We start from the raw sequence: 13,861 nt of genomic DNA, 5'->3' as shown, positions 1-13,861 counted from the left end.
AATTAACATTTCAGTGTAAAGAAATAAAGGCAATTTTCCTCCATGATATCATTTCCTACCCAACACAGGGCATCTTGGGCCTGTAAGAAAACCTAAAGTCTTTTCAAACTGGGCTCAAGACTACTTGGTGAATAGATCCATTTGTAAAGAAAGTCGCACTTCCTTTTGGTAGCAGCAGGTTCATCGCAGGACTCAGCAGCAGCCAGGTATAGGGAAAGGGCAGGTGCATGACCCACTCCCAAGGTGTACAAGCAGGAGGTAAGGGACTATGAGAGAAGGCTGAGGGCACTCACTGGAGGAGGTCTGCATGATTTTACCATGCTGTTGACAGAGAGAAAATAAGGTACAAACGAAGGCAAATAGCAACTATGAGAATCAGACAAAGAAGGCGTCACTATCCTCTAGTCTCTGTGAAAGAAGTTCACCTTCATTCTGAGTAAGCTGAAAACACTCGTGGCTGTCACCGTAAAGCCCAGCTCAGTACATCGGCTGAGAAAGATGTGTGGATGGTCATTTCATAGAAAATTCCATAATGCAAAGCTGACTGTGTGGTATTTTCATGAATTTGTGGACAATTTTTTTTGTTGACTATTTCAAGATGTGGTAAGTATGAGGTCTACATGTGTTTTGAGGCACATGGTTGAAAATAAACACTGTAGTCATCTTTGTAGTTACAGATGGAACCATGGACCAGATAACAGAATATAAATGGAAAGTGATGGACAATACCAGAGAGGTTCAGGAAGCTCATAATGGATGCCCAAAAAGGTAAATGCATAAAAGGAAATCAGGAGGCATAGCAATAAGGGAAGAGGACTAAATAAAACAAATAAATGTGGACTTTGTTCTCCTCTCTCTCTTTCTCCCTTTCTCCTCTCTCTCTTTATCTCTCTCTATGTGTGTGTTAAATATAAGAGTAACTCAAATATCCACACAAAATAAATCACTGAGCACTTCTGCAAGGGCGGATTATGTCTGCTTTCCTGCTATCAATCACCCAGTAAATATTCGGAATGAATGTTGATAGATGAACAGTGTGTACCTAATCCCAAGTAAAATAAACTGTGTGAAATGTAGATGGCATGAATAACATTCACTAGGAAGAAAAACAATTTTGCTGATATAGTTTCTTCTCAACACTGATAACAACCTTTAACCTTTAAGGATTTATTTTTATTTTTTTTAAATTGTGTGTGTGTGTGTGTGTGTGTAAGTCAATGCCAGTAGAAGCCACAAAAAGGGTACCAGATGCCCTAGAGCTATAGTTATGGATGATCCCTATATATGGGACAAGGTTATATTTGAAAATTCAAGCTGGGTTCCAACTGTCTTTGCAATTTCAATTTTAAAAAATAGATAAACATTCATTACATCATTTATTAGTTCTTTATAATTGGTACAAAGTATGTTTTATAAGTGACATGAGGTGATATAATCATAACTGGCCTTTAAGAAACTATTAATAGTGGTAGTTACAAATAACTTCTAAAATTCAATTGTAAATATTCACAGGGTTAATTAAAATTTTGTTTTGTTTATAAATATTTTACTCATTCATATTATTATAAAATAAACTTCAAACGTTTTATAAAAATCATAAATATGCCATGCATTATAAACTTGAAAAACATTTATATACACATACACAAGGATATATCTCTCTTATTAATCATGCCTTGTTATAACCCAGATTATCATGTACTTAAAAAGCCTATACCTGTTGAGAAAGGATCTGGGACAATAATGCCAGAAATATATTATTTTCCAAAGGCATTTCAAGTAGCCCTTACTAGAATAGCAAAGTGATTGCAGTATAAACAATATTAAACAATATGACAAAGCCACTATCATTACAGATTCAAAGAGTAATCAAAGAATAGCATCCAACTTTTGCAATGGAAAGAATAACTAGAAAAGTTACCTTTTCTGTATGTGTAGGCTTATTTTTATATTTGGACTTATGTGGGTCTGTGCTACTAAGAAGATGAAATGAACCACTAGACTTCTCAAGAGACTTTTAACACACATAAAATTGTAAGAAATAAATAATTTTGCAAAGTTTCCCACAATATTCTTTTCTAGGCTCATCTCTTCTGTGAGGTAAATTAGAAAGCTAATTAATAAGACTTATGTGATTAGTCAGTAAGCATGGTTACTTAAACAAGGAAGGATACACAGACATATGTCATGACCTATGCTAAATTCCTTGAAGCAATGATTTAAATAAACATTGATTAGGAATATGAAGAGCATATTCGAAAAATCTTACCTTCGCTTTCTTCTATTTGTGAGATAACTTCATATTTCATGAATGGAACAGCACATAAAACAGATCCAAGCCCCACTAAAAAGGCAGCAGCTGCCACCCACTTTGACCTGCTATATCTGCTTCCATAGTAGGCTACAAGTATTGCTGACAATAAAGATGTAAGATCATAAGCGAAGGACAATGCAAATTTCTCTGGAATTGACATATAAAATTCCTTCTCAAAATACTCAGTACTCAGATCAACAAGACCAAACACAAAACCTAAAATCAAAAGAAAGACAAAAGGCAATATAACACACTTCAAGAGACAAAACAGATTACCATTATCATCATTCAAAAAGAACTTTAATTTACACAAATTAAAGTTTAACCTTTTAGGAATCCTTTTGGAAAAAAAAATGTGTACGTTCAATGGATGTTACTATTTTATGTTCTTGACCATTAGATAAATAAGAGCATGTGTATACATATATTCAAAGCTAGAATTGTTCAATCATTTGGATTTTGTGCTTGAAGTTTAAAATTTTTGAGCTTTCCAAAGCTTTTTGAATAAAACATATATATTAATGTAAATTGTTTCATTTTCCTGAATATTAAATAACTGAGAGCACAATGTGGATTCAACCATCATCCAGCATGTGAAGAAAAAAAAAAAAGCTGGGCGGTGGTGGCACATCTTTAATCCCAACACTTGGCAGACAAGAGGCAGGCAGGTCTCTGTGAATTTGAGGCCAGCCTTATCTACAGGAGTTCCAGGACAGGTTCCATAGGTATTGAGAAACCCTGATTTGAAACACACACACACACACACACACACACACACACGCATACTAAATGAAACAAAAATAACTTGATACAAGGAATACCTAGAAAAAGTATTACATTTCTTGGAGGGAAGCAGAAATAGTTATAAATTAGAACTCATGACTTCATCTGCACAAAGGTTGGATAACAGTTCATTGCTGCAATATCCATAAGTGCTGTTGTCCAACTATCTCAAACACTGCTTGGTTTGCAGGGATCCAGGAGTCCAGACTCTTTCTAAAACTTCTAAAGCTCCTGCTGGTCTGCTGCCCCAGCAGTAGTCAAGGCTAGACCCAAAAAACACAGGGCTGCTGAAACATTCATGCTGTGAATAGAATGTCTATTCTCTACTTTATCTCCAAAAACTTCAATCACCCTGTAAATTGGTCCTTCCAAAAACACCAACAAACTAGAAAACTATAGAAGATTCTGGCTACCCTTTTGATATCTACCGCTCCAGCACCTCACTGGCAACAGATAATTATGAGAGCTAGGTCAAAAACAGTGGGCAAGTGTAGTTTCTATGTTAACCAGACCCCTTGCGAAGAAAAGTAAGTTTCAAAGTGGTCACAGAGCTTACTAAGATACTTATTAACAAAAATTATCAACAATAACATATAATAAAATAATAGAAGAAGAGAAGAAGGAGGAAGAGGTATGAGGAAGAAGACAGAATGTGGGTAAAAACACCCTTGGATTTCTTCCTGGGATGTGGACCCAGTAAAATCTCACCATCCCTCAATTTACAGATGAGAAAACAAAATCCAGAAAAAAAGCTGCTTTGCCAGAGTATTTCAAAATTGTGAACTGAAACCACCTCATGATAGCAATGCTGTTTTCAACTATTTTAATCCCCCAAAGATTCAACCCAGAGATTAACTTGAGCACCAAATAACATAAACTAACTCAATATTCATCATCTTCTCATCAGCTCTGTATCTGAATGCCAGAATGATATTGACAGCATTAAGTACACCCTGCTCAGCAGGCAACCAAAGACCTGAGGCAACAACACAGCGTCGGCTTAGCTGATACCGACTACATTTGTGTCTGATCATGGACCGTCTCCTTCCTGCCCTTTGTCAGCCTTGTCTACCTCACGACTTTACTCACCAGAGCAACCCTGCTCCTCTAACTTACCTTGAGCTAGGACCACTACACAGTAAAAAGCGAGGAAGGTGTCAATGTTGTTGAAGCGCTGTAAAGCAGGGAAAACTAGCGGGCCCACGCCGAATGACCCTTTCAAGTGAGCTTCTTTTTTTGCTTCTGGTAACTCCATGCCTTGTGAAGGGAATGGATAGGGGGACATGTTAGTTTTTCTGAAACTTCCAAACTTCGCCACGGCAGTTGGAACTGTTGTCAGAAACGGGGATGTTTTCTTGGGATGCTCAGATTCCTCCTGGTTGTCTTCCTCTTGTTTCTTTTGAACCGGAGCCTCCTCTATGCTGCCTTGCTCTTGTTCTTGTTTTAGCTCTTGTTCTTGTTTTTGCTCTTGTTCTTGTTTTTGTTCTTGTTCTTGTTTCGGTTCCTGGTCCATGGTTTATCAGATACAGTTATCTGGATACTGCAGGTTTGTTTTGAGGCACCTGTGCTTTTGGTGGGCTCAGGTAACTAAAGCTCTCGCTAAGATAGCTGCCACTATAACCTCTGTCCCGAACGTTACTTCCCTCGCAGGAAGTCAACGTCTATACAGAGGGGTTGGCGGATGCGTCAGAAGTTCCAAGGATATATTCCATCTTCTCTGTGTCACAGAGATGTAAAAGGGGGCGGGGGGAGGAAGGAGAGGAGGTGAACATAATCAAACCATGCTGAACAAAATGTTCAAATAACTAATAAAAATATTTTTTAAATTAAATACAAGGGAAAGAAAACATTTAAGCACAGGACACGAGAACCAACCTCCAGTATCTTCAGGCTTGCTTCAGTGTGCTGTCTCTACAAATAGATGATCTCACTTCACACAGATTTGTTGAAGTACTAAAATAATAAACAAGTAAAATCAGGAAACGTGGGAAGACATATCCAGTGTAACAGAAGAATCTTTGTGATTTATGTCCTCAGCCGGGCATGGTGGTGCATGCCTGTAGTCCCAGTAGTCGGGAGGCAGAGGCAGGTGTATCTCCGTGAGTTCGGGGCCAGCCTGGTCTATACTAGCAAGTTCCAGGACAGCCAGAGCTGCTACACAGGGAAACCCTGTCTCGAAAAACAAAAACCAAACCAAAACAAACAAAAACAAAAAAAAACAAAAAAAAAAACAAAACAAAAACAAATGAAGAAACAAAAAGAAAAAGGAAAGAGATTCATAGCCTCTTTCTCTTTATTCCTTTATTTATATATGTGTGGGGTGTGTTGGTAGCACTCTGTGATTTAGATGCTAGAGGGATGTCATTGGCTCTTGACTTTATCAGTCACTGATGCTGTAAAAGATGGTTTACTGCCAAGTATGGGACATATTGTTTCATATTTTGGCTAAATCTAAAGAAAGTGGATTTAGAGATTTCAAAAAAAATCACCTGCTGTCATATTTATTATTTGTATTATCTCTTTGAAAAATAATTTCATTTATTTTTCAATAGTTCTAGCTAGTATTCTATTTATGATTCCTACTGGGCTGACTTTTATAATAGCTAACATTTGTATTTCTTAAATTTGACTTTTAAGAAAAATACTTTTTAGGCAAAATTGTAAACATTGAATTTTATTTAAAACTCTTGATTAGGAATTCCTGATTCTTTAAAAGCTTTCAACTCTTAAAAGCACGGGTCAATTCTGAGCATGTTAAGCATCAGAGAACCTATACTGAAACAGGACCGGTCAGCCTTTACAAGACTGTTTTCTCTCAATGGCAATTTGAGTGAAGAAATATTTGTCTTCTCTCAGATATACAGAGCCGTGGTCGGTCAACATATTCCTCAAAAGGAAATGCGATTGAGGAAAGCCCGAAGCAAACCAACATGGAGTAACCCAGCATGCCCCTAGCCTCCCTTTGCATTTGCTGGAGACACCTCTGACTGCTGCTACCAGGGGATTAAAAGCTGTTTTCTGGGAAAGTGTTATTTCCCAATGTCTTCCAGGGGAGGCCGCTTTTCTCTAATTCTCTTAGCTCTTCTGGAGAAAAAAAAATATGTTCTTTGGTATTTTTATTATCTCTTCCTCTCCATGGAAAAAAACATTTTTTTTTATATTTTAAAAACCAACTGCAAAATTAGCTATTTCCTGAAAATGGAGCTAAAATTACAAATCATAATGTACTTTAACTATAATTTTTACTTTATATTAGTGGGACCTAGAAGATTCGGTGACCCACAACTTCCAGCATAGGCATTAGGAATGCATAACACACATAACTGCAACTACTTTTGAGCTTTTAACTAACCAGTTTCCCTCCTGTCTGATGTGGCTTCCTCACTCCCATTTTAAGATTATCCTCACAAACCCTGAGGAAGGTAGCCTTTGTGGGTAACAAACTCCATCTTATTTTGTTGTCTGGATTTTTAAACAAATCTTTTTCTGTGTCTCATGATTTGTCTTTCAGTCACTGGCCTTTTCAAGTGGGTCCACAATTCCAGGAATGTTGACTTGTGACTTCAGGTAGCTCCTTTAATCTCATAATCCCAAATAAATATTTATTTTGTCAGTGAAGATGGAGAAAGGACACATGACAGTCCGATCACTGCCCTTTAGTTGCCCATCCTCTGGTCATTTTAATTCAGTTTGAGAAAGTAGGGTGCCTATTTCAATTACAAGGCTTTCAGTAAAACTTCATCCATGGATTTGATATTTATCACTTCATTTCTGCATACTCCAACCTCAATGTATTCAGATCATAAAGGCAATTAGTATCACCGAAGTTCAAAATTTTCATGGTATGAGTCTAAGCTAAGATAGCAACTGAATTTGGGGAAATTGAGTAGATGGCAAAAAAACTTCTATGTTTAGAATTAGGAAGATTTATACAGTTTGATTTTCTTTTTTTTTTGGGAATTTCAAGCTTAAGACGTGTGGAAAAATACTGAGAAAAATGCAAAAGCTGACAGAGTGACTATAATATTTACTGACAAAGTTGACTATTCTCAAATAGAGGTAGTTTCAGGAAACTTAGAGCATAACAGCCTATATTCTTAGAAAATGTTTTTTAACCACGTTTGAAATCCTAGAGTATATAGTAAAAGCATTTGCCATTGCATATTTTAAACTGAAATAAAGAATTTGAAGGTTAATGGTACTACAAACTGGAAGAGATGTTTGACAGTTATGGACCAGTTCTATGTGGCATTAAGTGATGCCTTGACACTTGGTCTATTGCCTTTTATGTTTTTGGCTTTTCCACCCTTCTACTGTTGCTGTTCATTTTATAATATGGACTGGAATGGTAAACTTTCTCATTAACTGTTTCCAGATAGGTTGCACAATGGGAAAGTAGGAAGAAAGAAACCAGGGTATACACTTCCTTCCTATAATTTAAATGTTTCTAATAGAGTCACATGCTAGAAGTTTGTTCCCCAAGATACTAGTGCTAACTCATTTCTGTAGCTCTTTAACATGTAGGGACTAAGAGAACATAGTTATATCGTTGTATGACATTGCCCTTTCCAAGGACAGATGTTCTTAATCAAAGATTGAGTTCTTGTAAGAGAAGTAGTTACTAGCAGAATAAAACTATATCTTCCTACTTTTAGGCTTCCTATCTCAAATGTTGTTTTGCTAACTTGGATGTATTCTCATTACGACACCCTCCAACTTACTGTGGCATAGCCAAGGGTACCAAGAGGATCCACCTGTTCTTGTACTTACAGCTTCCAAAACTATGATCATAAACATTGTTGTTTTAAGATAATCAGCCCAAGGGAGTTTGCAATAACAATAGAAAATGACTAATAAAACTTCTCTTTCTTCTGCTTCAGTTCCTTTGAGAACAGCTACATCTTTACTAATGGATCTAGTTCTTCTAATTATCAGTGACATTGTTTGCTCTCTTCTGTTCCAAAAGAATATATATATATATATGAGAGAATCTAATCCCTTGCCATGCTAATTTCTTGCTTAATTTCTCAGTCTTTCCATTATCTTATAATTTTTGGCATCAGCTTATTTGTTAAAGAGTTATCTATAATTTCTATATTCTTGCTAGTGCCTGATAATGCCCAACATACATGTTTACATATATGTGACTATACAGCCTGGTTCTGTGGCCATCCTCCATTTTTTTTTCTAGGAAAGCACATTTAGTGAAGTCAAAGAGGACATCAGGGATTTCCTTAAAACAGGCTCATAATAGCAAGAAAAAAGGTGTGGCTTTTAGGTATTTGAGATGTAGGATATGAAGGACCAGACATATTCTATTACACTGCACAGTCATTGGCAGAATCCCTTCAATAGAGTAGGGGCTTGTAAGTAGAGTTGAAAGATAAAGGTCCTGGAGAAATATCAGTAAAGGCCAAGGAGAGACATAAAGACATTCCAATATCAATGCCCCTGGTATGTGACATGTCACAAAAAAATAAATGAGTTTTTTGTCCTACTTTTGTAATTCCATGAATCTTTTATTTTCTGTCATAGAACTCAACTCTACAACCATCATAGCAGAAATAAGTTAGAGAAAATACATGATTGTGAGTTTGGGGAAATTGCCAAATAACTAAAATGCTTTCCACATAAGCATGTTGACTTGAGTTCAGATCCCCAACACTCATGTAATAGGGTGAGTACAATTGTTTGTCACCCCCCTCTAGGGATATAGAGACAGGCAAATGCCCGGAGCTTAATGGCCACCCAGTCCATCTGAATCGATGAGCTCCATGTTCAGTGAGAAATCTGTGCCAAGAAATACAGTGGAAAGGGATGAAAGAAGGCACCTGATGTCAATCAATGGCATACACACGCATTCATATGAACACGTGTATACACAGGATCACATCTACAAATACCATGTACACATGAATAACACCATATGCACATGTAGTAACAAAGTAAAAAAGGAAAATAAGTGATTAATGAGCAAGATTAGGCTCCAATAAAACTCTCCATGTTTGCATTAGCAGGGTCAGCTTGTTTAGGTCATGGGGTCACCAAGCCACATATATGAAAAAGGCATAAATCAAGTAAGCGTAAAACTCAAAGACTAATTGGAATTGTAAGCATACTATAAATATTAATCAAAAGATTTTATGTAAATGCTCACAAAGAGGTCTGTTTTGGGCTAGAGACTGAAGCCGGGCGATGGTGGCGCACGCCTTTAATCCCAGCCCTCGGGAGGCAAAGGCAGGCGGATCTCTGTGAGTTTGATACCAGCCTGGTCTACAGAGCTAGTTCCAGGACAGGCTCCAAAGCCACAGAGAAACCCTATCTCGAAAAACAAAACAAAACAAAAAAACAAAAAAAAAGATTTCCTCATAAATTATTTACGACAAGATCTAAAACCATGAATAACAAACCTTCCCAACAAGAAGGAAGACAGTATCTTCACAGAACTATGGGAGGAGGGGGAGGCAGTAAAGGTAGACTTCAAATGTACACAGCCATTGTTAATGTAGATATCAGGATTGTAAAACTGCCAAACAATGAGAATTCATCAATTCTAGATGATACAAGCATAGAAAAAGTTTTCCCCTTGCTTTAATATGTGTGAACTAAAAATTTAATAAAAATAAATGGTTTGGAATAGGGCCAAGAAAATATGTGAGCAAGATGAGATAACTAGGGCATCATAATGCAGAATATGAAGAAAATATAGAGTATAATTAGGTCTCACATTAGGAACTCACAAATATTTTAATAATATGTTTCCCTAAATGACCCTGTTCTAATTCATGCCAAAATCTGCTCTCATAATTGTAATAGCTTTAGGCTTTTTGAACTTAGAGAAAGCTTTACATTTCTCCTGGGAAAATTATAAAAAAAAAAAAACAAGAAGAAAATACTAGTTTGTGATGGCTTTCCATAGTGTTATCAAAGCATAGATAAACTTGTATATTTAACAAACTTTAAACATAAACAGTACTCTTTTAAGAATCACTATAAAAAAATCACTATCAGTTCTATTTAATCTATTAACTGATACAAAGAGAGGTCTTCGGATTACTGGGTTTGTGCCTCGGTGGGGAGAGCAGGATCCATACTTTCTTCGTTTTTTGGTACAAGGCTTTGAGATGACAATTGTCTCACCATTGCCTTTAGCCAACGCAATGAGACTTCCAAAACCTGGCACCAAATTAAAGGCATTTTCTATGTTATCTATCTATTCTATCTATCTATCTATCTATCTATCTATCTATCTATCTATCTATCTATCTATCTATCTATCTATCAATGTAAACATGCACACACATGCAAACAGTATCAAATATTTATTTCTCACATTAAAGCAACTGACATGATGATGAGGCTGGCTTAAGGAACTGAATAAAACAAGGTATCCTGACCTAAAATATAGCTGAATGAGGATGCTAATCCAAACCTCAAATGGGTTATTAACCTCACAGAGCAATAGCATTTTGATTTTTAGGGATCATGTTATGTAATATAGCTTTGAAATGCACGAAGATTCTGGCTTCATTTAATAGTTTTGGGTGGATACCTTCCCTTATTTAAAGAGAATAACACCTTAACAGCCCTGTCCTATTTGAATTTTTCACTTGACATCTCCTAGAATCATCCAAGATGGAAGCTTCACTTGAGAAACTGACCAGTTTGCCCTGATCTGTAGACATGTCTTAGGGGTCTGTTTTATTTGGTGATTGATGAAGAGATCCCAAGTTACTTCAGAAAGATGGTCCTACTTTGGTTCTATTTTCTGTGAAATTAAAACAATAACTGCATCATCTCATTAGGATATTATGGGGATTAAATGGGTTAGAAGCAGTTCTGAGCAGGGTTGAAGACATGCGAACATCATGGAAGAAAGCATATGATTGATGCGTTTTAGAGCATGAGATAGAACTGCTTTTCATTTAATGAACAAACAGTAATAAAAATCTTTGTCAAATTTTGTAGTCACTAATATTTCAGTCAAATGGCTAAGCTTCATGAAGTTCATAGAATTAGCCTTTTGAGATATGTATTATTTTTTTATATGCATGGTTCTTTGGATTTGAAAAAAGTAACATGCCAATGTACACAATTTACCTGAATGATTGGATAAATTAGTTGCCTTCTATGGATTTTATTTAAGGAAGACTACATAAGTCACTAATTAAATTAAAAGGTAGAAGTTGGTGAGATAATTACGCTGACTTTCTATAATGCACTGTGACAGAGGACAATGACTTTGGAGGGCTTGTCTAGTTTTCTACAGTAAAATCAATAACAAGGTTTGAACTACTAGATTAGCACTGTAAGTAGGCACGTATTAGTCGGCTGAAATTAAGTCAGGGGTCTCTAATAAATCCGAGCTTCCTTAAGTTGTTTTTGTGAGGTATATTGTCACAGGACAAAGAAAAGTAAATAATATGTTTAGTGTTTTAAGTTTTGGGACAAAATGAAAAGTCAAAATGGGAGATAAAACTCATGAACTTGATGACAAAGAGAAGGACATTTACTCTAAATATGTTGACTTCTGACTATTGGCATAGTGCTGCATATTGTCTGTGTCTTTTATGATAGCTAGTTTCCTTTGGGTTTCCACGTTTGTGGTTTATCTGTTTTTAGGTGCATTTCTGTACAACATAAAGCATTGTGCTCTCTTTACAGACTCCTCCTTGAATACAATTTTATTGACATTTCAAAAACCATGTTACAACTAATGAATTACTAATATTTTTAGCTTCTGAAATTACAATTTAATTGTAATATTTCTCCCTGCCTTTTCTTCCCTCCAATCCACCTCCTCCAAATTCTCTTCCCTGTTCTCCTTCAAATTCATAGTTTTTTTTCCTAATTGATATTGCTTGCATACATGTATACATACATACATAAACATTCCTAAATATAACCTGCTGAGCTCATATAATGCTACTCGTGTGTATGTTTTCAGGACTGATTATTGGGTACTAGGTAACCGAGTAGTGTTCTTCTCCCTAGGGGGCTAGCCTCTCCTGCTGCCAGATTTCCTCAGTTGCCTCTAGATCTTTGTGTGGTTTGGAAGCCTCTTGGGCTTTCCCCGCCAAACTTGGCTTGGTCATTGGTATCATCCTTGTTCAGTTCACATTCGGGCAGTCACATTGATGAGGATTTACAAGTGTAGCTTCTGACATTACGAGGAGACACAATCTCATAGCAAACTCCTGTCTGCTGGCTCTTATAGTCTCTCTACCCCCTCTTCTGCAATGTCCCCTGAGGCTTAGGTGTGGGAGTATTTTGTAGATGTGTCCACTGCACCCCTCCCCTTGACTTCTCCAGTGCTTTCCTTGTCACATACTCACCCCCCCCCCAGAATTATTAATAAAGATGAGCCTGCCTCATGGCTATCCTCCTTTAAGGTCAGTGGGGTCATAAAGGAGGCAGAGTACAAGACAAGATGCTATTTTATTCACTTGGGAACTAGTTCAAGCAATGGTTCTCAATATTCTTAATGCTGGGACTCTTTAACACAGTTCTTCACATTGTGATGACCCACCAACAACAAAATTATTTTCATTGCTACTTCATAACTGTAGTTTTTACAGTTAAGAATTATAATGTAAATATCTGTGCTTTTCAATGGTCTTAGGCAACCCCTGTGAAAGGGTCATTCAACTCCTAAAGGGGTAACAACCCATAGGTTGAGAACTATTGGGTTAAAGGAACTAGCCTCTCCCTAGGTTTTATTGCCTTCAGAGAACAGCACAGCTTCCAAAAACTAGAAACTTAAACTCTAGTTTTCTGGCTACATCATTTTGACCATGCAGTGATTTCAGTCAGTTAAGAATTTGAAGTCACAGTCATTTACTTCCCTAGGTTCTGAACATCTCCATTTTACTTTTCAAAGGGGGTGAGTATGGAAATAAGTAACATCATAAGTAGAGATATTTCCGTGTTTCTTCAAGGATCCAAGGTTAAATAATCATTACTAAAATAATTTCTTCTAACTTTATGTCCTAGCTATTCTTATGTCAACTTAACACAGCTAGAGTTAGCTGAAAGGTAGAAAACTCAATAAAAAAAATGCCTCCATAAGATCTAGCTGTAAAATTTTTTCTTTTCTTTTTTATAATATAATTCTTCATTGACTCTTTGGGACTTTCATATATTTGCCCTAATCATGTCCACCTCTTGGTCTCTCCATGTCTGCCCCTCACCCATGCAGCATCAACCCCAAATAAAACTCCCCCAAAAAGTAATTTAAAAACCAACTTGCTCCTCCATCTTTCCTGTCTCTCTAACACCTCTTCCTTTGTGCTAGTGGCATTGGGAGCTATAGTATATCACACAGTATACCCTTTTGTCCAATCAGCTTCACCCACAAATGTGTGCTGCAGTGAGTCATTGGTCAAGGCCTGTGTCCTTTAGCTCACCATCATCACTGGACCATCACTGTAACTCCTCATATATCCTGGTGTTGCCCTGGGTGATGGAGATTCTGTGACCTATGTGTTCCACAGGGTCAGTTCCTTTGTACACTCCAGCAGGTCATAGATGGGGTAGATGTTGGAGTGGACCAACCCAAGGTCCAAGATGTTGGCCTGGGTGGTGGTAGCTGAGCAGGAACTGCCCCCTTAGATGAGGCGAAGAGCCAGCTATCCTGTGCCCATGATATCTGGGCCAACTCTCTGATGCCTGTGGTGAGGGGTGGGGATCTCTCTCTCTCCCTAGTTCAAGGATCAGTTCTCTTTCACGAGAGTCAGGGCCAGCTCTCCTTCTTCTGTGTTTAAC

At 37.1% G+C, this 13,861-nt stretch overlaps 1 protein-coding gene across 1 annotated transcript in view; it reads right to left on the bottom strand.

Moving 5' to 3' along the window:
• Slco6a1 (solute carrier organic anion transporter family member 6A1) overlaps positions 1-4,352 on the bottom strand; it is a 66,240-nt gene extending 61,888 nt beyond the window's left edge. Inside the window, exons 1-2 of the mRNA XM_075951424.1 lie at positions 4,214-4,352; positions 2,270-2,530 (exon numbers count right to left, since the gene is read on the bottom strand). Of these exons, the coding sequence (XP_075807539.1) occupies positions 2,270-2,530; positions 4,214-4,352 (400 nt within the window). The remainder of the gene's footprint in view (positions 1-2,269; positions 2,531-4,213) is intronic.
• Positions 4,353-13,861: the final 9,509 nt, after the last annotated feature.

The sequence above is a fragment of the Microtus pennsylvanicus genome, chromosome 17, assembly GCF_037038515.1.
Source record: "Microtus pennsylvanicus isolate mMicPen1 chromosome 17, mMicPen1.hap1, whole genome shotgun sequence".
NCBI classification, from domain to species: Eukaryota; Metazoa; Chordata; class Mammalia; order Rodentia; family Cricetidae; genus Microtus; species Microtus pennsylvanicus.
The sequence above is the reverse complement of the archived record's forward strand: the minus strand, read 5'-3'. Positions and strand labels throughout refer to the sequence as shown.